Source organism: Sylvia atricapilla, chromosome 14, assembly GCF_009819655.1.
Source record: "Sylvia atricapilla isolate bSylAtr1 chromosome 14, bSylAtr1.pri, whole genome shotgun sequence".
In the NCBI taxonomy this organism is placed as follows: domain Eukaryota; kingdom Metazoa; phylum Chordata; class Aves; order Passeriformes; family Sylviidae; genus Sylvia; species Sylvia atricapilla.
Window position 1 is genome coordinate 978,308 of NC_089153.1, and position 27,389 is coordinate 1,005,696.

The 27,389-nt window shown below is 52.0% G+C and overlaps 1 protein-coding gene across 1 annotated transcript; it reads right to left on the bottom strand.

The window, feature by feature from the left end:
- Nucleotides 1–361: 361 nt before the first annotated feature.
- Nucleotides 362–26,335, bottom strand: ETF1 (eukaryotic translation termination factor 1). The gene is given in 12 exon segments (XM_066328849.1): nt 362–2,390; nt 3,698–3,769; nt 3,772–3,805; nt 3,807–3,845; nt 4,954–5,018; nt 5,585–5,740; nt 6,103–6,232; nt 6,723–6,913; nt 7,803–7,941; nt 11,133–11,272; nt 12,028–12,203; nt 26,212–26,335. Coding segments are annotated over 12 exon segments (1,311 nt in total). The 5' UTR covers nt 26,298–26,335; the 3' UTR covers nt 362–2,307.
- Nucleotides 26,336–27,389: the final 1,054 nt, after the last annotated feature.

Sequence of the window (27,389 nt, forward strand, 5' to 3'; positions counted from 1 at the left end):
CCCCGGCTGTCCCCTCCTGTCAGGGGCTTGTGCAGAGCCACAAGGTCCCTGAGGCTCCTTTTCTCCAGGCTGAGCCCCTTTCCCAGCTCCCTCAGCCTCTGCTGGGGCTCCAGCCCCTTCCCCAGCTCCGTTCCCTGCCCTGGACACGCTCCAGCCCCTCAGTGTCTTCGCTGGTGTGAGGGACCAGACCAGCACACAGCCCTCAGGGACCTCAGCAGGGCCAGCACAGGGAAAAAGATCCAGAAACACAAACCAAGCTGTCAAAGAGCTGCCTCCATCCTCCAGCCCTGAAGCTGGCACTGAGCTGAGAGCAAAAAGCAGGAGTTTCCTGGACTAGAAAAAATAAACCAGGAGACTGTACTATATTCTTAAATATGGTTTAATACTCTTCTCCATTTCTGTACATCACAACACCAAGATATCACTGCTTGGGATCTCTCTGCAGAGGCTATATAGTATGCAAAGGCTAGGATCTCCCACCCCCACTGAGTGTGTTTGCATGTGTAAGTGTAATACATATCAGTATATATTGATATACACATCAATATATAATGCAATATATATCACTGAAGAGAACACATTGATTAAAGAAATACAAAAATTTGGCATCATTTCCAAACTTAAATAGTAAAAATAAAAACTACAAAAAGGAGCTGCATACCCTAATGTATGATGTGAAACAACAAGCAGTATATTCAAAAATGTAAATTTACATCCAATTTTTGTGGTCTTGTCATGTCACATTAGACCCATTTACAATGGCAAAATCCAGAACATACTGCTGTGAGGGCCAGGGCTGTGCTCAGCCCTGAGCAGACCCAGCCCTACCTCCCGGGAGAGATTCCAGCTTGGATGTGAGGACGGCAGCGAAGCCGCCGGCCACGTTAGGGACCAGGGGGACAAATGGTATTGCTCACAAAGACAGGAATTTTGGACCTCAAACAACAGCGTGGCAGAAATTTGAAGAGAAGCTCCCTCTGTTCAAGTGAACCAGGACAAGAGGCAAAGGTTTGCAGCTGGAACAGGAGCTGCTCCTGAGGGAAGCACCGGGAGCGACGCTGGGAGAGCCCCCAGGGAGGGAGCAGGACCTGAGCTGTGCCACTGCTCCTCTGGGACAGGACCTGCCCTTGAGCCACTGCTCCCACGGCCTGCACGGCCCCTGACCCTCAGAGTGCCACCAGCAGGCCGGACACATCCCAAGGATGAGCTCCCTGATCTATGGATGCTCCGTGGAAGAGGCAGGACACAAAGCCTGGGCAGTCTGTGATCATCCAGGTGATCCTTTACTCCCTGAAGGGCACATCCCCACAGGACACTCTGCTGGGAGCTGGGTGTTCCCAGGGCTGTGCCAGCGCTCCACGGATCAGAATCAAATATTCCACACTCCCGGCACTAATTCAGCCTTCACTGACTCAGTATTCTTGTCAAACACCCACTTCCATTAAAGACCTGTGGGCTCAAATTCACATAATCAAGGAAACCTTACGCAGTCCTAAAGCAAAAAGAAAAACTTACTGAGGAACAAAAAGGCAAGTGTACCTTACTTCACTGAAATTTCATGTTTATTTTTGTCAAGACTGAAAAAAAAAAAAAAATTCCTGAAGGCTGCACTGCTCAAATCCAAATTAAGCCCAAGACTCCAGCAGCATTTTCATTGCAATCCATGAAGTGCATTTCCTAGTTTGTAAGAGCAGGTGTTTCTGCAAATAGATTAAAGCACGTTTGGCTGGTGAGCCTCCCCAAACCATCAGAATTTGCAAGCCACATGTAATGAACCAGCACTCAGGTCAGTGCCTCCTCGAGCTTTTGAGGAGAATTATGGCTCCAACCTCGTTCCATTTCTTCCGCAGGCTAAGCTGAGAATGCCATGTAAATGGGTCACGGCGCTGCCAAATGCAGCAATTGATTTCTCCAATCAAAGTATAAAGAAACAAAGCAGTAGGATCTTACTTCTATTAATTTTGGAAGGAAGAGGTTTACAGCAGTTAATGTATCATGAAGGTTAAAAAAATCATTTCCATAAAATACAAGAGCAACCAATTTCACCATTGAGTAAAAGTAAAAACTGGGATTCTTTTTAAATTAGTCCAAAGTGGCATATAGGAACTTAGTAGTTTGCTGCTGTACTGACACTATGACAAATCAAAGTGTAGGGTTTTGCTTTCTTAAATCCAAATGCTCGTGGATCAAGTTCTGGAAATGTTCCAATTCTAAGGCAGGGATCTGTTGTGTTTTCCACCATGAGTTTGTTCCTTGGGTTGGATGCTGGAGGGGCGAGGCACGTGTTGCCGGACCCAGCTCGACTACCTAGTAGTCATCAAGGTCAAAAAATTCATCATCTCCTCCTTGGTATTCCATGCCCTGGAAGTCCACCCGGTACCGCAAGATACCTGCCAAAGAAACAGCTTTTAGCTTCCCCAGCATTCCCACAGGCACAGCTTCCCCAGCCCTGCTTCCAGAGCTTCCCAGTGATGTCCAGCAGAGGCCTGGCAGCAGACAGGCAGCTGCTCTGAGAAATGCCACAGGGAATTTACTGCCCTAAGGAAGCAGCACCCACTTGCCCAGCTTCCTCCTGGAAAAGCTGAGCCTGTTCTAGGGCTGCATCTCCACAAAATACCAGTGGCACATCACTGGTCCCAGTGCCACTGCTCAGACCGAGGCCTGGCAGTACAATCCAGAGGGCAGTTGGCACTGCAGCTTCTTTTACAATGCAATAAAAGCAGATTTAGTGGCTGTTTTCCTCCTCCCACCCCAAACACCAATCCAGGGTTCTGGAAATCCTGTATCCCTGGAATCATTTACTGAAGTGATGCAGGTTTTCAAGGACATTTCCCTTCAAGCCTACAGGGCATGGGCGCAAAGAGGATCCCACCATGCAAAGATGCTGAAGAGGACCTCACAGGAAACGAGAGACTCCTGGAATTACAAACTCTGAAAACATGGAAACTTGTTGATCCTTATGAAGGCAAACAATCCATGGTTCGCTCCTCCCAACTGGTGTTCTCTGGAATTCCTCTTTACAACGCACTCCCCCCTGGTTCACATCCATCAAAGCTGAGCACAGCCAGTGGCACAGCTCTGCCCTGGAATCCCTGCCCAGGCAGGACACGGAGCATGGCACTGGTGTTCCTCCACCTGGCCAGGATTTGTCAGACTGGCACAGGAACCACCTGCACCTCTGCCAGGCATGGCTGCTACTCAGTGAGCTCCAGAGCAGGACTGGCTTTCAGAGCCTCACTGCTCCAGACGATGGACTTTTCTTTTGAAAAGAAGCAGATCAGGGAGCAAAGTACAGGGAGGCTCTGAGAGAGGAGCAACAGCTCCAAGTGCATCAGGAACAGGGCTGGTGGTTGTGAGAGCCCCCTGGGCAGGGCAGGCCAGGGACTGCCACCAAACCCCTGTGCAGACAGAGCCAGGCAGCCCAGGGCCCTCCTGAGCTCCAGCAGCTGCACGGGGGGACAGCCCTTCCCTGAGCCCTCCAGAGGACACAGGGATTGAGGAACACAGCTGGAAAGTGACAGGGCCCAACATGGACCATCATCCTGCTGGCCAGGGAATGAATCCACCCCGGTGAACACAACTGTTTCTTGAACTGGTTTCATGACTAACAGAAATAAGACTAATCCTACTCGTGTTGGCACCAGATTATCAAACCAACCACTAAACAAGAGAAACACATTTTCCTCTTGCAGTTTACCTCCAATTCCTCCAAATCCTTTCACAAATTGGGATCCTTCTTGTGATTTGTCTGTAACAATTTCCAATGTGCTCCAAATTTCTTGTAGTTGTTTGCAAACCACTCCAGGGAGGGGCATACTTTCTATGAGTTCATGTTCCTGCCCAGTCTGTGGAGACATGGGAAGGGAGAAATAAATAATCAAAACCTACTACAGTCACTGTGGGTTCAGCCCTGAGAAAAATCCCCCCCAAAGCTGCTCCATGGCTTTGTCAGCCCTAGCAGGGACTCATGCTCCACAGGGACATTCCTGGCACAACTGCATTGGGCAAGGACAGGCAGGCACAACCACCAGCTCTTGGTGCTAGAAAATTCATCACTGACAGTCTTTTGGACCTGTAATATGAAATTTAGTGCAAAAGCAGGAGAAAAACTGCCTTGATTCTTCTGCTCCTGTGTCACCCCATGCTACATCTCAGTTTCACTGCTCGTTCAGACTTGCTCTGCCCCCTGCACAGACTCCAACCCCCCTCATCCACCAGGCCCTATCCTCAGGCAGGAACACTGATCCATGCAAACAGAGCCAAAAGGCACCATTTTCTAAGCAGGAAGTGCAGTGATTATTGTGAAATAAAACCACCTCACTGCAGGTGACACTGCAAATCCTCCATGCACAGCAGGGATTGCCAGTCCTCCCTCCAGGAGGGAAAACAGCTGCACATGGCCCCCCTGTACAACCCAAGTGGGACAGATCCCCACCCTTTTGGCAAGGGACACTTTTTTTCCCAGTTTATTCTGCAAGATAACACAAACCTCTGGTCCACGAGGGCTGTTTAACCTGCACAGGCAGGAAATTCAGGCAGCAAGTGACAGTTCCACATGTCAAATACATCCCAAAGCAGACACTCCCTTGGCATCTGATCCAGGTCATGATTCCTGACCTCACAGTGGTTCTGCACCACCAAATAATCGGTGCCCTACAAGCAGGAAGCAACGGTCCAGGGCCCTGCCTGCATGGTGGCTACCAAACCCTTGTAGGTGATGATTTGGTGTGGTGAAAGAACCCACACTGCCCATTTCACAACCCTGGCACTGGCAGCAGGGAATACTGGGGAAAAGCAGGTGTAGAACCCAGGGGTTACACTGGGTTCCTGCCTGAGGTGTCACTGAATGCCAGAAGGTCACTGTGCTCAGGTGCTTGGGACAACCTTAGCCCAGGTGCCACAGCTCTGCACCAACACATTGAGAATGAACCCGGAAGCCCCAAGCTGAAATACCTCCTTGTCTGTGAAGTGGGATTTATCCTTCTCTTGTTCTGGTGTCAAATACAGGATCTTCTCCTCTGAGAAGGGAGAAAAAATTATAATGTTAGTTGGGGCGAGGCTACAAGATGCAGTTTAAAGACAGGAGGAGAGTGCAACACAGCCAGCACCTACAAAATAGAGGGTCCTGGGCACGGCCACTGCCTTCCTTCCTCTCTCAAGCTCTGTGAGCAACCCCACAGGGCACAGCAGCAGAGAGCAGCTGCAGACTCAACACAGAAAGGGAGAGGTCCTGCTGCAGGCTCAGCATGTCTGCAGGCACAGGAATTCTGTGTTTCTGGTCACAAGGTCACTTCAGTCTCCCCTCTGGTATCACACCCACAAAGCTGAAAGGAGGTTCCAGGCTGGCCCTGTCACCAAGTGTCCCCTGGCACTGCAATTACCTCTGGGCACTGGAATCCTGCTTGTTCCAGCTTCTCCCCCAGAGGGGCTGGGAAGCTGCAGGTCAGTGACCTGCAAAGTAACACAGACCTGCACAACATCCCTGTGATCAGATGTCCTCAGGGAGCTCCTCCAGCAACCCATCCCAGTGAGGCTCTTCAGGTGTTAACCCTGAGAGCTTCCAGTGTCCCAGAGCACCACGTACCCTCCGTGCCTTGGCAGTGCAGGACGTATCTCATGATATCCAGGTTTTCATAGACTATCAGGATTTCTACTGCTCCCATTTCCAAAGCTTTTAGTGTATCTTCCACACCAAAGCAGTACTTCCCCGTGTCCTGGCTGATCTCATCGAAGTATCGTCCTGCAGGGCACACAGAGCCTGCCATGAGCACTCAGCACAGCACACACAGCTCAAACAAGGGGCATGTGAAAGCAAGAAACTGTGAGAAGCAACTGCCACCAGAAGGCCTGGAACTAAGCGGATCTCTGATGGAAGGAAAGAGAAGGTCCAAGAAGTCTGGTGAGGAAAAGGAAACGGACAAAATCTCCCCAATACCAGCACTTGAGGTGTCCAGGTGGCAAAAGAACCACTGCAAGACCCAGTCTCAGCCAGCATGGCAGGGGCTGGGGCAGCACAAGGGCACTGCCAGGAGGGTGACAGCAAGAGCAGCACACTCAGTGCCACACACCTGGCTCAGGAGGAGGCTGCAGTGCATCACCTACCTATTAGCTTTTTCTCTTGGATGAATTTCACATTGGAGAGGACCTCAGTTGACAACTCAATTGCTTGATTGAAGCCATTTTCTCCTCCATATGAAATATCAACTAGTTTGAGCACTTTGGATTGCAACCGCTGAACGAGAGAAGGAGGAGACATGAAAACATAAATCCACTGCAGAGCAGGGCTGTCAGACTCTTCCCCCTGCCACGGGAGTCACTGCACTCATTACTGCACTTCACCTGAGGCAGAGGGACCTCTGAATGCACAGTACTGAACCACAACTTTCAGGCAACAGGGACACATTAGGTTTACTGGAGTTTAATTCCAATAAAGCTTCTGCTTTAGATTTGGGAACACAAAGAATGCGAATGCCAGTTCCAAACCAGGGAGGACAGATTTCTTATTTGCCCTGTTTTAAGAACAGGATTTCTCTGCTCCTTGCAGGAGGCATTAGGAATGGGAGATTTCTTTGGATACATAGCATTTTTAGTTTGAATCAAATCTCTTCAGACACCAGAGTTACATTCCTCTGGAGGAGCATCCGCAATCAGAGCTACTGCTACAATCACCAGGTCACCACTGACACTCAAACATGTGGTTTTGCCCAGAAAAGGCCACTCACCTGATCAAACATGTCCGATTGACTCAGTTCAGTTTTGAAGTCGGCCGAGCCAGCCAGGACGAGCCCGGCCACGTTGACCTTGTCCCCAGAGATGAAGAGCTGCACGGCCGTCTCGGCCACCTTGCGCACGTAGTTGTGCCTTTTCTCCATGCGCAGGCGGGCGAAGCGCAGGGCAGACTGACCTCCTCTGCCTGCAGGGAGGGATGGGGCACCATGAGGGACACCTGCATCCCTGCAGTATCCTCAGCACACAGCTGGCCCACAATAACCAAAGCCAAGGGCAGCTGCAGCCTCCTGAATTCACTGTGCCATGAGCTGAGGCAAGGGCTCCCATGGAACACTCGGAGAATAAAGAGGGCTCATTCCCACCAGGAGATTTTTCTCCATAGAGGAAAAATGTTTCTTCTCTTTCTATAAAGACTCACAACTCGGTAAAAATGGAACATCTGAGCACATTCTTTCTCCCTGTACCTTCAGGAGAAGCCATCTCCTTTGTGTGCAGCCTCAAACACTGCTGATGCAGTGCAGCCCAGCAGTCTCTGCTGCACACTCTCACTGGGGGCAGTGTTTTTATTTCATTTTGTCCCATCCCACTCTACAAAGGACAGTAGGCCAGGAGTAACAAACAGAGGCAATTTGCTGAACTCATCAGTGGCTGGTTACAACACAGCACCACAGAGTGGAACTTGAATTTTCCTTGCTCCACAAAGCCCTGTGCTTTCTGCAGAGAGCAGCCCGCTGCTCCTCACTGCAGTGGGCACACAACACCAGCACATCAAACCTTAATGCCTCCCCTGAGCGGGATTACTACTTGTGCTACTAATACTCAGTTATAACTGTCCCAAAACCAAGTAAAGGGTCAAATGCAGCAAGAAATAAAAAGTGCCACTTCTAAGATCAACTGCGTGTTACTGTGATTCATTAATTCTGACAGAAGGCTCAGACTGGAGGCTTTGCTGTCAGATTCCAAAGGAGCACAGACTTGAGCAGAGCTAAACCCCCACAGGCCAAGTTCCCCATTTCCACGCTCACATCCCAGCCCAGGACACTGCACTCAGCAGAGACAGACAAGTGTGTTACCGTGCTTCTTTGGAAGATCCACAGTGAATTTGTGCAGCACTTCTCGTGTGTTTCCCTGGAGAGTTCCAAAGAGTGCCCCACTCCCATCTATTACAATAAAGCCAAACTTGCTGTCGTCGGAGAGCAGCGCCGTGAGGGCCTGCAACAGAGAGGGAGGCTGTGAGGGCGGGCCTGGCTCACACGGGCACCAGGGACAGCACAGCCCCAGCTCACAGCTGGACATGGCTGCTTTTTCATTAACAAAGTGGAGGAAAAGCAGCACATTCAGGAGCTGTAACCATTCCAGATCACTACAGAATTACAGGATTGTTTGGGTAGGAAGAGACCTTAAAGCCCATCCCATTCCACTCCTGCCATGGCAGGGACACCTCCTACTGTCCCAGGCTGCTCCAAGCCCCAGTGTCCAGCCTGACTTTGGACACTTGCAGGGATCCAGGGGCAGCCACAGCTGCTCTGGGCACCCTGTGCCAGCCCTGCCCACCCTGCCAGGGAACAATTCCTTCCATACATAATCCCATACAACACTGCCAAGAGCACAGAGGAAACTCAAGTGTAATCTTGATCACGATTTCCCAGCTGAGGTCCCCACCTGAGGTCACAGGCAGGTGTGACAGCAAAACCCTGGAGATGGGCTCTGGAGAGTGTGAAGTGAAATGGACCCCATCTCTCTGAGGCTGCCTCACTTCTCTGGCTGGCACAACTGGAGCACTAATTCTCTCCTGGCATTCCAGCCAGGAAAGCAGAATTTGCTCAGTTCATTGTCAGATCAGCTTTGTACTCCAAAGCACTGACACAGCCTCCCTACCACCCCCACTGGTTTGCTGCACCTGCTGACTTCAAGTCCCACAGGCAGAATGATGAAATAAATCTACAGTGGCTGTGGCAAATTCAGCCTTACAGAGCACAAGGAACAGCAGCAATAATTGTCCTGTTCATAACTGGCTGTGGAGAAGACAGCCAGAACATTTGCTGCCAAATGAAGATATCCTTAAATTTTCCTCCGTTTAAAAAGGCAGCTGAATATTTCCCATAAGGTCATTTAAGTTGCTTAACCAAAGCACAGCACGGTATCAAGGTTTTTGAGTTGATTTTGCCCAAGCACCCAAACTTTCTCAAGGCAATCTCTCAGCTGCTGTTCCCTCAGGGGCTGTCTGAGTGGGCAGATACATCCAACACACACACACACTCTGCTCACTTACACATGCCCAAAAAAGCAATAGCCAGAATCCTCTTTCTGGCTGGCAAAACCACATCAGTAGGATGGGGAACTTGTCAAAACTCCAGATTGCTTGAAGTCACCAGTTTAACACTGGAAGTGATGGTGCTGGGTTACAGCACGGGACCTTGAGCTGCCTGCAGGGCTGTCAGCCTGATTATTGGACTGAACTGAAAGGATAAAACCCATCAGTCATTCTCTTCCAAAATCCACACAGGCTGCAGCTCTCAAGCTTAGAAGAAACAGAGGCTAAAGTTTAAAGGAATCTCCTGGCCAAAATAAATATTCTGTATTAATTCCTCAGCAGTGAAATGAATGAGAGGAGGAAGTGGCATATTACACTGCAATCTATTTAATTGGGACAGAGCCAAGCAAAACGTGTGCCTGGGATGAATGCTCCAGCCAAGGTATCAAAGTAAGTCCTTGTAAATCCTACCTCTCAGACACATATCAGGGCTCACAGCCCCCCTGAGGGAGTTACTTCAGTTTCACACAGGCAATACAATATCTAAAAGAAATCTTATCAGATGCTCTTGCCAGGCAGCACATGACTACAGCTCTAACGTTCTTGATTTCCTCTTATTTTCATACAGTACCAATGATCAGTGATTCCCTGATCAGTTCTGTCAGCAATTGCACTGTTTGTCCTGTCAAGCACCAAGAAGGGACTACTGCCTTTGTTCTGTTCCTTCAGCCTGGACTGAGCTTCCTCTCTGCAGCTCTGCCCCAAAGGTGGCTCCTCCTGCTGCTCCTTCACACCCCGACTTCCCCAGAAAAGCTGTGGGTGCCCAAAGGGCTGCTCTGGCTGCCAGCTCAGCTGGGGGACCCACGGGCTCCAAAGCTCAACAGCCAGAGAGGGGACAAAGGCAGAGCTCCCAGCCCGCAGCAGGCTGCTCCTGCCGCAGCTGACTCCGCAGTGCAGGCAATCCCAGGGAAATAACCCCACACCCCACAGCCAGGGGAGAGCACAGAGCCCATGCAGGGACGGGCTGGCAGTGATCCCATCAGCAGGAGCAGCAATTCCCACAAATTCCCCTCAGGTCACTGCCACACTGGGGAGCAGTGCCACACACCAGCACCAGTGAATTTGCAGCTGCTCCTGGGCACTTTTGTATTGAATCAGCGCCCTGAGGCAGCAGCTGCAGAGACCAAAGGACTCCATCTCCTGACAGGGCAGAAGGAAACCCAGCACCCTCCTACTGCCCAACCTCCCTGGGCTTGGCATCCTGGCTCTCTACTCAATTCTCTTATTTGCCTCTTGCTTTAATTCACCAGTGGACACATGCATCCAGCAGAACTCCAGACCTGTGCACAGGTTTTTATTCCTGGGAGGTCAAAGGCATGTTGGGACTTCATCCTCCCCTCACTGTGGGAAACAGAATAGTAGGGATGGACCTCACCTGTGCAACAAGCACACCTTTCCCTGCTGTACTCCTGCCCTCTGGAAGCCACTTATGGATCACATCTCCACAGACCCAAGCAGACAAGCAAAACTACATCACTGGAGGGCCTGCCAAGCCCATGTCACAAGAGTTTGACAACAGGCAATTAAGTCTCAGGCCACGCATTTATCATGAGAAACATCAGGGACGTGAGGGGCACTGCAAATATCGAGACCTCTGCACCTGCCTGAGCCAAAACTGCCTCAGAAACAATACACTGACTGCTGTAATCCACATTTCTTTCAATATGCCTCAAACCATCCATTTAACTTAATTAGAGGTTGGATAAAAATAATCCCACTTTCCCCCAGACAGATCAGACACATGCCAGGTCTCCATCAAGACTCTCAGCTAACACATCTGATGGCAAGACTGGCAACACTGATATTATCTTAGCAGTATTTTAAACCCGGACTTGGAATAATATCTGTGGGCCTCTGTAGGTATGAAAACATCACCCTTCCTCCAGGTACAGAGTGGAGCTCCTGTCTGTGGGTTACCCAAACTCAGGGATAGGAGGAGCTGAGCAGTTCCTCAGCTCCTTCCAGCAGGCATTCCCCACCTCTGGTCAGTCCCAAGCCATCCAGTGGCCTCCCCAGGGCATGTTCCTGCTGCTCTCCAGGCTCAGGCACAGCAAGGCTGTGCCCAAACCTGCCATGGGAGAGTCCTTACCTCTGTGTGGAATTTGTTGTCACACAAGTACAACGACGTATTGATTGGTTTGAAAGGTTCAAAGTCAATGTTGACTTTCTTCTCTTTTCCTTCTTCTGTCACAATTGTTCCACAGTAAACAACCAGACCATTTGGAGGTACTACAAATGACACAATGCAAGTTTAGATCACTAAGGAATGTGGCAAGCTGTACCCATCAAAAACTGACTGCCAGCCCTTGAGACTCATAGCACAGTTAAATTCAAGTTCCCAAACTTTTCGTTTTCCCCACCTCATTCCCTCTCAGGTCTCTACAATGGGAAACAAACTCTTTTCGAGCACCTGCAGCAGACATGCACCTGCCTGCTAAACTCAGGAGTTTGCAAGCTCACAGCATGCAGAGAAAGGCTGAGCAGCCCCTGAAGCTTTGCTGGTCCCCACAGAGAGATTTGCAGAGTGACCATCCCAGGGAGGGCCACAGGCCAGTGCAAAGGCAGTAACAATGAACTCTTCCAGGGCTCATCTGAGATGGCCTGGGTCTGCTCCCCTCAAACTGATGGCAGCTGCTCAGTGCCACGCATAAGGCACACAGAAGTTTCTGCTTGACAGAAAACCACTACTTTAATGCAAATAAACTATTGCAGAATATCCAGCTCTCAAGTCTGGCCATGTTTAGCAGAGTCAGTACTAAGAACAGAATTATGACCCCACTCCTTCAAGACAAGGACCACCTTAGTATTCTAGTCCCAAAGTCCACCCCTGAAATAGCCATTCAAGGGCAACATACCTGGAACATCAGTGCAAAACAGCAGCACAGGCCAACAGATTTGATTAGCAGAAAACTGCATAGTGCAGGAACTTAAGGCTGCTTCCAAGAAAGGGAAGTGTGCCAGCATCCATACAAGCTAGAAGTTACCTTTGTTATAGAGTTTCAGTCTTTGCTGTACAGATGTAATGGCTCCCAGTACTGAAAGGCGATTCACTCTTGACTTTATGTTGGAGGCAGTGCCAAACTCGTCCGCTAACATTTTTGCCACTCGTGAGATCTGGTCTTTGGGGGGAATGATCAGCGAGATCATGCTGGTGCCATTGCTGGGGAGGGAAAAAAGGATGTGAGCAGACAGCAAAGCAACAAGCACCCTCACACCGTACTCCACACACACAGTCCTCTCCTCCTTCCCCCAAGGATGCTTCTTCACTGTTACTGGGGTAACTCCCCTTCTGCTGGACAACAATGGGAGAAAAAAGAAAACAAACTATGACCTTCTTCAGTTCAGCCTCTACCAAGCAAGTCCTCCAGAAGCAGCTTGTTTACTCTGGGGTACTACTCTGTGAAGAGTTAACAAAAGTACAGACCAAGGGCTGCCCAGACCAATGACTGTGAGCAGAAGGAATGGAAGCAGCTCCCAGCAGAGATTATTTAAAACAATGCAGTTACATACTTCAAGGACATCTTAGCGCCCATTCCATTTGTTCTCAGACAGCTGGAGCACTAAGCAGCCCAAACGCTGCCTTAACACGTTGTTTTCCTCAGATTAATACAAAAAACTGAACTGGAAGGGTCCCTTTGTCACAGTAAGTTTTTTTCTGCTTTCCCACTATCACTTTTCTTCCCAGAGCAGTTCATCAGCTCCAGAAGCTGCTTTAACTAAACTGTGCTAAGCACACACTGCTGCTTCACCAGCACCAACCCCAGGCACAGAGTCAGGAGATAAGACCCCACAAATCACAGAACAGGCTTAAATTAAAGGAAAATAAGTTTGATATTCATTTTTCCTAGGGCTTTGGGGTGGGTCCTGCAGAAATCTTAATCCCCAAAGCTGCTTTGTGGTTCAAATCCACCCGAAGCCAAAAGGAAAATTGGGGAAGTTCCCATCAGGTACCTCCCATTTGCCAACGAAGTATCCCAGATGCCTGAAGTGTTGCCTCTGCACTGTCTCAGATTTAACCTAGACCTCCTGCTTCCCATTAGAGTAATGGCATAAAAATCAAATCCCTCATCCTATCCTCCAGCTCTCTCAAGGGCAAACCAGCTAAGCTCTGTGAAAAAGCCTTTTCTCAGGATTCTGAGTCAGAGAGCCAACAAAGTGCTTTTCAGACATCAAACCCCAGGGTTTTGCTCTTTTACATTTCTTATGGGAGGAGGAGCTACCCCAGCCCCTTGCTCGCTGCTGTTTCAGGCTGTCACACACCCGTGTCCTGCTGAAGTGTTTGGGCTACAGAGGCAGCAGGGAAGTGCTTTAAAAAGCATCACTTCATTAGCCTCCTTACACAAGTTGTACAGCCCTCTCCCAAAGATCCTCAATCCAGGCCAAGTTGAAATGGAGGCTGGTAGGTCAAATAAATCCCCGACCTTAAAGACAACTAATTGGTTTTAATATCCAAGCTCCCCATACACACCAGTCAAAGTCACATAGCCACACTGGCCTGTGCTATTCCCAGGAGGAGCTCTGAGCAGTTCTCAGGCTTCCAGGTCACCCCAGCCAAGCATACTCCATATCCCACTCCATTAAAGCAGTTACCCACCCCAGTGAATGGCACCAGCCTTAGGGGACAGATAATGGCTATCATTCCCAGAAGGCTCCTTTGAGCAAGAAGCTGATCAGAATGAAAGCAACTTTTCCCCATTTTTCTGAAAGTAGCACTCCTGAGTTATCTCCTCCTCTGAAAGAAGAAAGTCTTAGGACTTCCCATAGATTAGAAAGCTCTGCCCATCACACCTAACTTCTGGCATCCCCTAAGGGCATCCCAGTGTGGCAGGTGGGAGTGGGACTGTTACATCCCTTAGGCATTCCATGGCTCTCCTGCTAGGAAGAGATTTCATACAACTGTTCCTGAATGGAGGACTGAGAGGAAAGAGCAGGGAGCAAGTCCTGTCACAAGCTGCCTGAAAGAAGAGCCCAATCCCCCCCACCTACAAACTCCTTACAAGAATTTGCAGAGAGCAAGAAAGTCCTCTCGAGTCTCCTTTTCTCCAAGCTGAGCCCCCCTAACTCCCTCAGCTGTTCCTCTCAGGACTGACTCTCCCTCCAGACATTTCCCCAGCTTTGTGCACAGCGAGGAGGAAGGCTGGGTGTACACTACCAAGAGCAATTCCTCAATAAAAATCATTTGAAAAGTTCCCTTCAGTTTTCAAATGCAAGTGACCCTTCAGATGCCAGCCCCTGGCCTTGTGCTGTGTTCCACTGCCCCACAAACACTGGTGCCAGCACTGAGTACCCACTGGATCCTACAGCAGCCACTGAACTGGGAGTTATTTATCCCACACACAGCACCTCATCCATCAGGGTCACAGGAACACCCCATCCCAGGTAACACCGTGGCCTTCACAAACCCTGGTGATTTATTTCTGCAAACAAACAAATGAAAAGGGTCTCAGAGGATGCACTCCCCTTCATTTAAATCTCCAGCTAGTTCCAAACAGCACACTACTGTGCCTGGGCAAATTTGCCTTCAGCAAATTCCAGTCTGGATTTGTATCCAAAAGTACCTTCCACTACCAACATCAAGTGCGCTTCTTGGGTTTGGCATGCTTCACCTCTATTTACACAGCCAGAGCTATTTCAGGCTCTAACCAATTCCTGCAGAATCCAGCAAAACAGCTGGCATGCAGCCTGCCACAGGAGCAACCTTCCAGGCTGCTGGAAGCCTCGAGCACAAGGAGCTAGTCAGTTTGTCACCATGTCCCCAGGCACCCAGTACCCCAAGGAGTCACTACACAGCCAAACAACCAAAGACTGAGAGCAGCAAGACACCAGCTGAAGCAGATGGGCACCAGCACCCAGGGTGGCTGCAGAACTCCCTCACAGTCTGCCAACACCTCATTATCCAACCGTGGAAGAGCAGCTTTCCTCTCTCAAAGCAAGCTTGTTACCTGTATGTGACCCTAATGCAGCATGGCAGAGTCTAAAAACCCCTGTGGTCCATCTGCTAAACTCACCTCAAGGAGACTAAATGCAGCAAAGAGTTTCTAAGAAAGCTGCTGTCCAAAAGCACTCAGAAAAAATAGGTTATTCTGCAGAGTAAGGTAATTTCTAAGACTCCTCTGGGTCTTTGCAGCCTCAACAAGTTAAAAGGTATTTCTGCAAATCCCACCCTGCCCCCTCTGGAGCTGAGGGTTCTGGAGTACACTTACCTGGGAATGAGGTAAGGAACTTCTCCATCACCATGCTAAGGCCTCCCAAAAGGGGGCATGGCTGCACCACATACCTGCTTTGGGGCACAACCCAGTGATCTATTGAGATCGGGGGCACTGCTCACACTGACAGCTCAAGGTCAAACATGCCAGGAGCTGGCTCTGCCCTGCATCACCCACAGCCCTCCCAAGGGAAGCATGGACCCCATCCCAGACTATATCCTGATTTCACAGCACTGCTGAGGTTTCCCTCTGGTTCAGCACACCCAAGCTCCGCCAGAGCAGCTGGGAGCTGATGCTTTCAGACCGAGCTGAGCCAGGGGCTTGCAGGGCTCCAGCCAGCTGCTGTTCCTGCTCTGGCCAAAGAGCTGCCAGTGCCATCCAAGGCCAGGATGCTCCAGGATGTTTGGTCTGGAGGGAAGCAACATACTGGCCCACAGGTCAGCACCACAAGTGCCACAGCTCAGGGGACTGGGGCAGAGGAAATAATCAGGAGCACGAGGGGCACCAGCCTACACACTACAAAGAACCAAGGGGGCAGTTCAGTGCCAGCTCTGGAGAGGCAGAAGGCATGCACTGCCAGTACTGCTCAGGGTGCCAGCCGTGCCAGGAACGGGCAATTAGCTCAGATTTATCAGCACCTGCCAGGAGCAGCATTAGGTATCTCTAGGAGAGAGAATGAGGATCCAAGCTCCAACTTTCCCACACCACAGCAGCTGAGCTCTAGCTTTTCCCCACAGTGTGTTAGAGGGCTGTTTGAGGGAAGAGGAGAAGCAAAAATAAGCACATTTTGCTCTCTGGAGACAGTAAGTTCTTCAGAAAATCAAGGTTTGTGGATAGGACAGCCTTTCTATTATTAAAACTCCAATGTTACTACAGTTGGAATTTCAGACAACTGTGCCACCAAACAGCTTCCCCAGACACAGAGACCTCAGAGCAACTGCTGACAAGTGATCAGAGCAAGTGGCAGAGTGGGCAGCGCTGAATCACCACTAACCCAGTCCCAGGAAGCTGCAGAAGAGAGCTGTGCCACTCCTCCTGCAAGCAGCTGCTGTGGCACCCCAGCAGCTCCTTTCCCTGCAAAGGAAGGAGGGATCACCCAAGAGCCCTCCCTGTGCTGTGTGTGCAGGCCAGGAGAACTGCTGGGTCCCTTCCAGGAGCAGGGATGGCCCAGAGGCTGCTGGCAGCCGCTGGGTCCCTGTACCCAGCCCACGCCATGCTCAGTACCAGGAGCGAGGCCCTCTGGATGTGCTTTGTGCTCCAGCATCAAGGAGGTACCAGAGCAGGAGCCAAGAGCACAAAGCAGGCACTGCACCCATCTGGGATGGGCTGCACCCTGTAGCTGCTTTCCATGACGGCTGCCAGAGGAGCCTCCTGCTCCAGGTGGCCACCTCCACCCGCAGGGCTTTGTCACCACGTTCCTAACTCTCCTGCCATCAGACGGGGCCTGAGAAGAGGTCTGAGCACATCTTTAGATCTTCAGCATTTAGCTGGTATTAGGCAGTGATGTAGTGGTTTTCCAAAAGGCTCCTACCACCTTACAGAGCTGTGCCACTGAAATGGGTCCTGCCATACTCCACACCAGCAGCCGCCACCACAACTCCACCTGGTAGACATTCACCAGCACACTGAAGAAGAGCAGTCAGTCAACTTGTCTCCTGCAATTTGGGCTATGAGCTGGCACAGGAGAACATTAATTTCACAGCCTGCTATATAAATAGCAGTGACTAGCCTGCCCTGTGCTATCAGAAGAGACCTGACAAACAGCAGCTGAGCTGTAGCTGCTCCATAGTGAAACATTTCACACTAACAGCACACTGTGGAATGTGGGATACACAGGCAAGGGAGGGCAGTCATTCCCTAGGACTCAAAATGGGCTTATGAGCATCCTGCCTTCCCCAGGAACCAAGGGCAGCACCAGGCCTGTGTGTGACTGTCAGAGTCTGGCAGGGGCACAGCTCCCAGACAGACAATCTGATCCCAACCACATTCCACAGCCATGAAGCTTTCTATGAAACAACTGTTGCCACACACTGCTCCTGGCCATGCTACCCTCCCCAGGTAAGCTCTGCTGCTCTCCATCCAGGACTGGGCATTACTGGGCAGGCACAACATATCCCAAGGAGCCCAAGATGCCTGAACCACCATGGCTACCCAAGCTGTGTGATGGCTAAAGCAGTTCCATGCACTGCCAGCTGCACGGCAGATGTCAGCAATATCTCTGCAATCAAAGGCAGAACTCCATCAGGCACATCTCAGAGGTGCTAAAGAGCTGCTTCTGACCCAACATCCACAGTGCTGCAGCCACACAGTACTTCAGAGAAGGACTAAGTTCAGGGAACAGCCCACAAAATCAGTGATGTGAGGAAAGCATACTTGAGGGTTTTGAGGCTGTACCTGAAGCAGAGATGTTGAATGGAGTGCCACAGTAAGGAAATGTCCTTTGGTACAGGCAAGTACAAAATTGCTGGTTTGGGTTCCCTCACAACACCTAGGCCATCAGACACTCCCCACTCATCCCTGCCCTACATACAAGAGCACTGACCTTGCCAGAGGGAAGTTTTACACACGCTCTTGCAACTTATGATTACGGCTGTGGAACAAACAGGTCACAGCTGTGCCCTTTAAAGACTTAATGTATTTTAATAAGACAAAGCCTTCATCAAACAGAAAGTGGCTCTAGTCCACTTGAGATGTCAAATCTAGAAAGACAACAGCAGATGCAAGAGCTGCACAACTTTTCCTGTGAAACCTGCTAGGAAAGAGCAGGGAATCTCAAGAGTCCAGGATCCCTCAGTGCTTCAGAGGCCACATCATCTGGAAGCCTGCACAGCCTTTAAGAATACCAGCTGAATGCTCTGCAATAAATCCAGTCAACACACCTCAACCTAACTGCTGCTTGGAGGCACCAGGAATTTGTGATGCCCCCACAAGAGGCAGATGAACCCCCCGTCCCTGCTCAGCCCATGGGCTCCAAGCACAGCTGCAGCAGGACACAAGCACTGCACAGACACCCAGCCAGAGCACACAACACTGAGGAGCTGAGTGGGACCCACCATAGCTCCTCTGAGGTTTAATGTGGAGCTGAGCCAAAAGCCAGAACTTTGTGCAGCACAATTTCAGCAGGAACCTCACAATCCCCCAGAGGCATCCTGCATTTCACCCCAGCATGCAGCAGAACTCTGGATCGTCTCCTAAACGGTGACATCAAGTCATTCCCCAAAGGCTTCCAAGTCATCCAAAGAAGAGTTTGAAGGTATGGAAGGGACCAGTTCCCAAGCAAAAGTAAGGTAGAGTTCACCTCTCTGGATCCAATGACATTCCGAGGCAGAGAAAAAAGGACAAGACTGGGGGCAGGGTGGGTATGAGGAGAGTATTTGCAAAGTCAGGAGACCAAGTAATTCATTCTTCAGGAATCCTTTTCATAAGCATTAATTGGAGAAATTGAGGCCCCCCTCCTCTGAACTGAAGAAACACTCCAGACACGAATTCCTCCATCAGTCTCTGAACGCCACCTCTCCCCTGGACAAAGGAAAACCACTTAACTGCACAGCATGAGACCGTGCAGCTATTCAACCATGGCTCATACAATGCCAGGCTCTTCTTCTGTAGTCCTGCTTCCAAAGCCCATGACAGGAATCTCATACATCATTCTCCTCTAATGCTGGCAGACTGGATAGAAAAAGCACTTCATGTAACCAGAAACAGCTTGAAGCAGACACTCAGACTGTCCTGGAAAGGTATCCTACCCTCCTACCCACTGTCCTTCTCAGAGAGTAAAGGCCTCCAGGTGCCAACCAAGCTCCGAGTGCCAGCCAGGGAGAGAAGCACGCAGCCAGGACCCACCCTGGAAAACATAAGTGAGCCTCATATCCTCAGCGCACCCCTAACTCAAACAGCCAGGGAAAGCTTCCCACAGGGAGGCAGCAAATGGCTGCTCAGCAATGGAACAGGGGCAAGGCTGACTGGAGCCTGAGCAAGGGTCAGGCGAGGCAGTGCTTCCCCCTGAGCAGCCGCCAGCTGTCTGCCAGGAGCTGCCTCCTGGGCTCAGCCTCCCTCACTCCCAGGACACAAAGGAGGTGAGACAAGAATCAGGTCACGGACTTCTCCACACAGCACAGTTTTGCAGCTCTCATGTGTCTGAGAGCCGCAGAGGTAGCAGGTGACAGTGAGCCCTTGGGCCCAGGGCCACCACGCACCACCTGCCCAGAGGGACCCATCAGCAGCTCTGTCCCCAAACTGGGGCCAGCTCTGATACTGTCACTCAGGCCACCACCAGCACCCCCATCCCAAATCAGACATGCAGCTCCAGGAGCAGATCCCAGCTTCATCCCAAGGACTGAATCAGCACAAGTGCACCCTGCATACCCCATGGAGAAGGTGAATCAATGCTTCTCCAAAATCCTTGGATCAAAAGCAACACACCACAAAACATAATTGCATAGGCATGTTTTGAATAGGCCTTATTGGCTGCATCTGACCTCATGCAGAAAGCCTGGATGCCCAATTACTGGGAAATGGAACAGACATTTCTGCACTTCAGACATTTGTGACTCACTGGGAGGCTCAGTCTTGCCACAGCTCCCCTGCTCTCCCTCCTCCTTCTCCAATTATTAATGCTCCAAGTTTAAAAGACTTGTTGCATTATGCTAATGGGCCATTTGGGTACAAGATGTACACTGAGGGACTGAAACAAATCCAGATTTGCTTATTAAGATGCTAATGCCCCACAGCTACATGGGAATAGGTGGCTAACAGCGGGGAAAAGAAATTTGGTTGCCACAGAGCCAAAAAAAAAAAAGTCTGTCCTCCTCTGAGGTGCTCGTCCCCATCTCCTACCACGTCATTCCTCAGGGGCTCATTCATTAGCTTGATGTGAATGATGATCTGTGCATGAATCACACTGCTCACTAATGATTCACACAGTTGTAGAAGGGGTACCAGGCTGCTGAACAGCCACAGACACTTGCTGGAGTTCCGATCTGGAGCCGCTTTTCCAGCTCAGGCCCTCCTTAGCCACTTGTTAGTGAGCACTCTCCAAACAGCACTTCCTAATAATTGTTGCTGTAAAAAAGGAACATGTACAGCAGGCAGGTGAGAGCCTAGGGCATATTTTACAACCATCAGACTGAGGCAACCAGCAGGATGTCAACAACCCTCTGGACATTGCCCCTGGCTCCAGCTGTCTTTCCACCTGGCATAGCTTTCTCAGACCACCCACTCTCAGCACCACTGAAACAAGAGGCACACTGCTCAGTTCTGAGAGGTCTGATCAGCCCCGCTTACATGAAATCCACATTCAGCTTCTACCCCAGCACTGTGGACACCGGCAGCCTGAAGAGGTCCAACGGAGCAGGGAAATGGTGTGGAAGCAGCTGCTGTACATCCCACGTGGTTTCCTGCCACAATGCCCTCAGCTCTCCCTTCTGTGTTGGACTGTTTCTATTCCAGCCTCTGCAAACACCTCCTCCCTCTCCCCACACCACCAGAAGCAAACGGCAGTACTAACATAATAGCCTTTGCCTCTCACAGAAACATGAACTCCCCCTGCCACAGGCAGGATGAGAAGGCATGACTCGGAGGAACCAATCTGCCTTGGGTAAGAACTCAAACCACAAACTCTGCCCTAAACACTCCACACTAATGGCAGATCACCAAGTCAAAGCAGAAAACTCACTGTCAGCAAAGCTCAAAGCCTGCGGACCCTCCTCCTCCAGCCCCTGTCCCATCCACATCTCACATTTCCCACAATGGGACAGCCCAGCTCAGTTCCAACTGGAGCAGGACTCTTCTGCAAGAGAGGTCCACTGCAGACACCAGGTCACAGAGATCCTCAAGGTTATCCCATGACTGGCACTAGCACAACAGCACTGCAACCCAAATACCACAGCACGACTCGGACAGCCAGTGACCACCAGGCACGGCTCTGCCCTTCCCAGATGGACCAGCTCACCCAGGCCTGAGGCAAGGCCTCCATCCTACCCCCCAACCTAAGGTGTAAGCTGCAGAAACAGTTAACCTGACCCAGAGCTCAGATCTGAGGCACAGCCACAACGACAAACAGATCCTGATAAACAAGGCAAGGAAAGATCTGCTGCCAGGCTGGGAGCAGGGGAGGGAGCCTCTGGACTGACATAGCTCTGGCAGTGCAGGCAGACACCAGTCAGTGCTGACAGATCTCACCAAATGCTCCTCGTGGTGTATGACATCCCCTTGAGCCAAAAGAGTTGCTCTGGTACCTGCCTGGGCGTGGTGGTGGTGTCACACTGAAGCAAGAGCACACCCAGAAGCTGCTGTGCTGTGTCTTATATAGAGCAGGCGACTCCACGCTAGAGGTAACTTGGCTATGATACTGTCCCACAGTTATCCCAGCACAATTCCACCTTCAGCACCACCAGCAGAACAATCCATCCAGAGGGAAGTGCTGCAGGAGCTCTGCCTAATTCAGGAGGAATTCACTGAGGCAGCACCAGAGAACCCCAGCACCACGGTTTCCCAGGACTTTGTTCAAAAGAAGCTGAGAACAAGGCAAAGCTGTACAGGACACACCTGCCACTGACCCCAGTCCTCCCAACTGCCCCACAGCTGTGGAGCTGCCACAGCTCTGCCCACAGTGGTGTTAACTCACAGCAAGGTGGGCTCTCAGGCCATCATCCTCAGTGGGACAGGTCAAGACTACCTTATCCCCCAGAACCAGCACATTGTCCAAGCACATTTCAGCCCCCCCAAGCTGCCAGCTCCCAGGGCAGCAGGATCCCAGCACATCCCAGAACGAGGTGTGAAGAAGCACAGCCTCCTGTTCCACAAGGCTGGGAATAGCAGCAGCTTATGGCTAGTTCCAAGGGTGGGCTTTTCCATCAGGACCAGCAAGACTCCAGCCAGACTGCCAGAGAACCCATCTGCAAATGATGCCAGGAAAATATTTTCTGTCTAAGCAACAGGTGAGCTTGTCCACTGTCAAGCAGAACTCTGTTTCATTTTCCAGGAATTCAAGCAGAACTGTGTCTCTCTTTGCAGGAATCCTCAAATATTTTCAGGCCTCTGTCCTTCGTGGTGACTTTATTTCTCTCACTTTCTGTTTCTCCCATATGGAGATGGAAGTCTCAACACGGCAGAATCCAAATCCAGGAAGGAACTGCAACACTTTGCTTTCCTCCCAAGGCTCTGGAGACACCAAGACATCTGCTTCTCTTGCCATTTCTCCATCCTCCAGCTTTAATTGAGTTCTTCCAGTTACAACCAAAATATGTTACTTGTTCAGACTTCATTCCTGCATTTGCCCTGTTTGACCCACCTTCCAGAGCACATAAGTTGGAAACATGTTCTTCCACACACCAGCCTCAGTTGTGTTTGCAGTCAGTGCCTTCAGAGACACCTCAATCTTCACCTCCTCCTTTCCTGTTTCAGTAAAATAACCAACAAGGGCTCCTGCTCCCAACAGACCAAGCTCAGGACAGTGGAGATGTCTCCAGAGAGCAGGTTTCTGAAGGTTTTCCCATTGTAAGGGAGCTCCACATCCTGCACCAGCTGTACTCTCACCTGGGGTCTGGAAGCCCATCTGGCCAGGGAGGTATCAGTACCATTTCCAAGCAGAGATGTTTGCAGAAGAAAGCATTTCTAAGATGTGGAGAAGTTTCCAAACATGATTCCAGTGTGACATCTCAGGTCCTCTCCCAGCAAAGAGACTGCTTGTTGTTGCTGATACTTGATTTTGCCAAGCATTTACAGCTTAGATTAGCAGAAAACCCTGCCCATAGCCCAGCTAACTATTCAGAACTGCAGAGACCAAAGGAACAAAGAGGGATTGTCAGTTTAGCACTGACACTGGAAAACTGCATGAAGTAACAGCAGAAAAGTCCGGAGAGAGAAGATAAAAAAAACCAGAGTGTCTAATGCTGGTTTTACTAGGGCCGCTGCAGCTCCACAGAGAAAGACACAGCTGCAGCTTCTGGGGGTCCCAGTGTTTACTCAAATCTGTTCTACAAAACTGAACTGTGGACTGAAAGCAGGATGAATCCCTCAGTAGTGGAGAAGCAGAGATATCTGATGAAAGTCCCAGAGATGAATGACAAGGTTAAACTTCTGACAAGGCCACAACTGGTTTGGCAGCAGCCTTCAACTCCCATCTTCTTCTGGCCACAAAGGTTAATTGCTTGCAGTGCTGGACTGACCCCTCTGCTCCTCCTCACACCCTGTGCAGAGACCAGCTACCCCTCTCCACCTCACTGAATCAAAAACACCAACTCAGCCACTCTGTACAGGATCACACAGTTTACAACTCAACTCTAGAGAGCTGGAAGGAGATAACTTCTGGTTTAGGAAGCAAGACATAGATAACATCTCCTTCTAGTCCCTGTCAGCGGAGACAGGGCTTTGACATGGGGTCAGGGAGTTAAAAATTATTTTTCATTGTTTTGAATTTACAGATTCTTTCTACAGAGATCAGTGAGAAAGCCAGCCTTCTTTAGCAGAGCTCAGGAAATAACACAGGGCATTTCTGGTAGGATGTAACCTCCAGGTTTGAGAGGCAGACCTGCCCCTGCTGGCCTCCAGCTGATCAGCTTCTGGGAAAGCTGAAGTTTTAATCTTTCCCCTGGGTGCTCTGACCAAGCACTGCCCCTTTCCTCATCCATCCCATAAAAGCACTTCCTCACTCTCCTGCTCACTTGACTTTTTTTAACACCCTGCAGACTCCACTGAGATTTTACCAGAAGAACTGGATAAGAGCAGAGGTGCCCCAACCACCACATGCCAAGGGAATGTCTAACTCCAGCTTCCTCCATTTCCCGTCCCTTTGATCCCCTGCAGGAACAGCCAGCACATGAAACTGGGACACTGCTGCTGGGTCACTAATGGAGCACATGAGTAAGGGAAGGTGGGGACGCCAGCAAGGCCCTGGCCCTCCACATCACCCTGCTGGAAGACTCTGCCCCCTAACCCACCCCAGAACAGGTCTTCCTACTCCACAGGAAGAGACTCTTCCAAAGGCCGGAAAAGCCTGTTCCACTGCCTCACCTCTCCTGTGCCAGGGAGCCTGAGCCTGCTGGGGGCTGAGGCTGCAACACCTCTTCTCCTTACTGGACTCAAACCAGGACAATTTTGGCTAGGACTCCCTGAAGACACCAAACCAGCATCACCTTGCTCAGAGAAGACTTGCTGGCACCAGCACCACCTTCCTCAGGAGCTGGTTCAGCAGCTGGCACAGATTAAACTAAGGGATAGCAGTATCCCCCACACCCAGGAGATGTGCTGGATTCAGGGGGCACAGCTAAACCCCCGAGAAGGATCCAACTGTGCCTGTGGCATTTCTGCTGCCCAGCAGAGCTGCTCCAGGGATCACTGGAAGAGGGAAGACAGGACAGACACTGGGCTGTGGCCCCAGGAAGCCGATACCTACAAGAGACACCTGCCCTTCGGCCTCCTAGGAGCACTCCAACACCTGCTGGAACCCTCTCTGCGACACTCATCTATCCCAAACAACACAAGAGCTGACACTGAACTGGGAACAGTTTGAACCAGGGAGAGACCAAACTCCAACCCTACATTTCCAAAATCCATTCACGCTCCTTCAGTGTTCTTGCACGAAGCTATGTCACGAGCTGCAGCAGATGCCTAGACCTTCCCAAGCCCTTTCAGCTTCCTGGGACCCCTATGAGCACAACCCATGCTGCCCACAGCATGCACAGGCACAGCCCAGTGATCAGCTGGGGTAGCCAAAGTCCACTGTGCCACAGGGAAGGGCAGCCCAGGCTCCCCACTCTCTCCTCCCACCCACCATACCTGCGCAGCTACATCATAAATCAAAGTAAAATATATTCAGGGAGACTGGCTCGGCTTCCCCTCCTGCCTGGGTTAGTTTTCAGACTCCACTCCATAGAACAAGCACTAAGGACACGGCAGGACAGCAGCTTGGCCTCTGCCAGCTGGCCCCAGGCTTTTGGGGGGGCACAGAACCGTGCCAGTGCTGCCCCAGGTACAGCAACACCTGTTCAGGTGAGCCTGTGGAAACTGGAGCCGCAAGGGTGGCTAACGAGTGACCCTTCATTTTTATTTTATCAGGTTGTCGAGACACACTTTCTTTGCCATTTTACAGCCCCAGAACCTTGAGATCTCACAATTCCTCAGGCCCACTAGGGTTCTCAACCAAGGGAACCAACTACTGCCAAGCTGCCCTCTCAACCAGGCACCTTTGGCATGGGGCAGGCTGCAGGAACAGACATTCTGAAGGGGGCAAAAAAAAAAAATTAAAGTGCAAACATTAAAGCGGAATAAGGGACTTTAAACTTCCCACTGTCCAAACTTTGGAAGAGCTTGCTTTCAGGGAAATGGAGCTGAGCACCTTCGCTGGGAGGGGAAGGGGTAAGAAAGATCAAATAACTATTAGTAAGGAAAGCACTGAATAAGTGCTGCCTCAGCCCTTACCTCCCTGCCCTTCCCCGGCCGCCTTCCTCGGCCCAGCCGTCCCGTGGGAGAAGCCCAAGGCTGCACGGGGGACAGAGGAGCGTCTCCTCCGGCTGGAATCCGCCTTTTCCCGATGCCAGCTGGCACGGGACGGCCGGACGGGCCGGGCACCAGGGACACGCACCTGTGCCACCCTCGCCGGGGCCAAGGGGAACCGCCCCGAGCGGGGCCGGGTGCGGGAGCAGCTGCGGGGCCGCGCCGGGGCCGGCGGAGCCCCGGCCTTTTTTCCGTGCCAGAAGCGCGGTCACGCTTCCTCTCCGCGCCCCGCATGGCCCTGCCCGCCCGACCCCGGCCCGCCCTCCCCGCCGAGCCCCGGCCCCGAGCGGAGCCCGGGCCCCACGCGGCCGCACAAAAGGGCCCGGGGGCCGGGCAGCGGCGGCCGAGCCGGGGCTGCGCCTCCCGTCCCCCCGCGCCGGGCGGGCCCGGGTAGCGCCCGGCCGCGGCCCCGCTCCAGCCGGGACACCCGGCGCTCCGGGGCGGCGGGCCCGCGGGCCCGGAGCTCACCCGCGGGCCGCTTCTAGGCTCTTAATGAGCTTCTTGATCTTCCAGATTTCCACGTTGCGGTCGGCAGCGCTGGGATCGTCCGCCATCTTCTCCCTCCTCCTCCTCCTCCTCCTCCTCCTCCTCCTCCTCCTCCTCCTCCTCCTCCTCCTCCCGCGGCGGCAGGCGCTGCGGCGGGCGCGGCGGCGCGGGGCGGGCGGGCGGCGCGGAGCGGGGCGCTGGGGCCGGGTGTGTCCCGGGCGGTGCCGGTGCCGGTCGGGCCCCGCCGCTCGGTGCCCGCTCCCCCCGGCGCGCGGCGCTGACGTCGCACGCGGTGCTCGCGCTCCCCCGCGCCGCGCACCATGTGTTGCAATCGCCTCACATGGGGGGCCCTTGACGTCACTTCCGGGGGGAGCCGGCAGCGGGGCGCCGCGCCATTGGCCGCCGTCCCTCCCCGCGCGCGCTCGCGGGGCATTGTGGGGCGCGTAGTCCGGGGGCCGCCCGGCGGGGCGGGAGCGCGCGTGCAGGTCTCGCGAGAGCTGCGCGGAACGGCCCGCGCGCGCTTAAAGGGCCCTCGAGGCGCGGCGGGGCCGGGGCGGGGCCGGCACCGAGCGGGGACTGAGGGGACGGGCGGGAGCTCCGTCCCGGGGAACAGCAGGGCGTGCACGCCACTGGGACACTCCACAACCTGTCTGCACCGACTGGTCAGGGCTGGGCACGCCGCCCTCCGGGGAATAGGCCACTCCTGGGGGCTTTGTGTCACCGGAGAGCTCGCACTGTCCCCCCCTAACTCAGGTCTTGGATGGACAAGTAAATCAATGCCCAGGGCTGAACAGTGCGGGAGACTGTTCGCGAGAGGCCTCTGGGCTATGTCACTCAGCCAGGGCCCTGCCCGTCCCACTGTCCCCTCATCCAGCCCACACTGCCCGGGTCCGCCCATGAGGATTCCGTCAGAGAAAGGGCCAGAGCCTTGCTGAAGCCAGGAGACAACATCCAGTGCTCTCCCCTCCTCCAGCGAGGGGTTGCTCCATTGTGGGAGGCAATCACGTGGGTCAGGCATGACTTTCCTTTAATGAACCCACACTGACTACGCCTGCTCACACTCTGGGCCACCTCTGTCCCCCGGGTGAAAGTTGTCTTGAGTACCAGAACAAAAGCCATACTTTCCTCTCTCCTAATACTTGAGCTGGCAGGACAAAGCA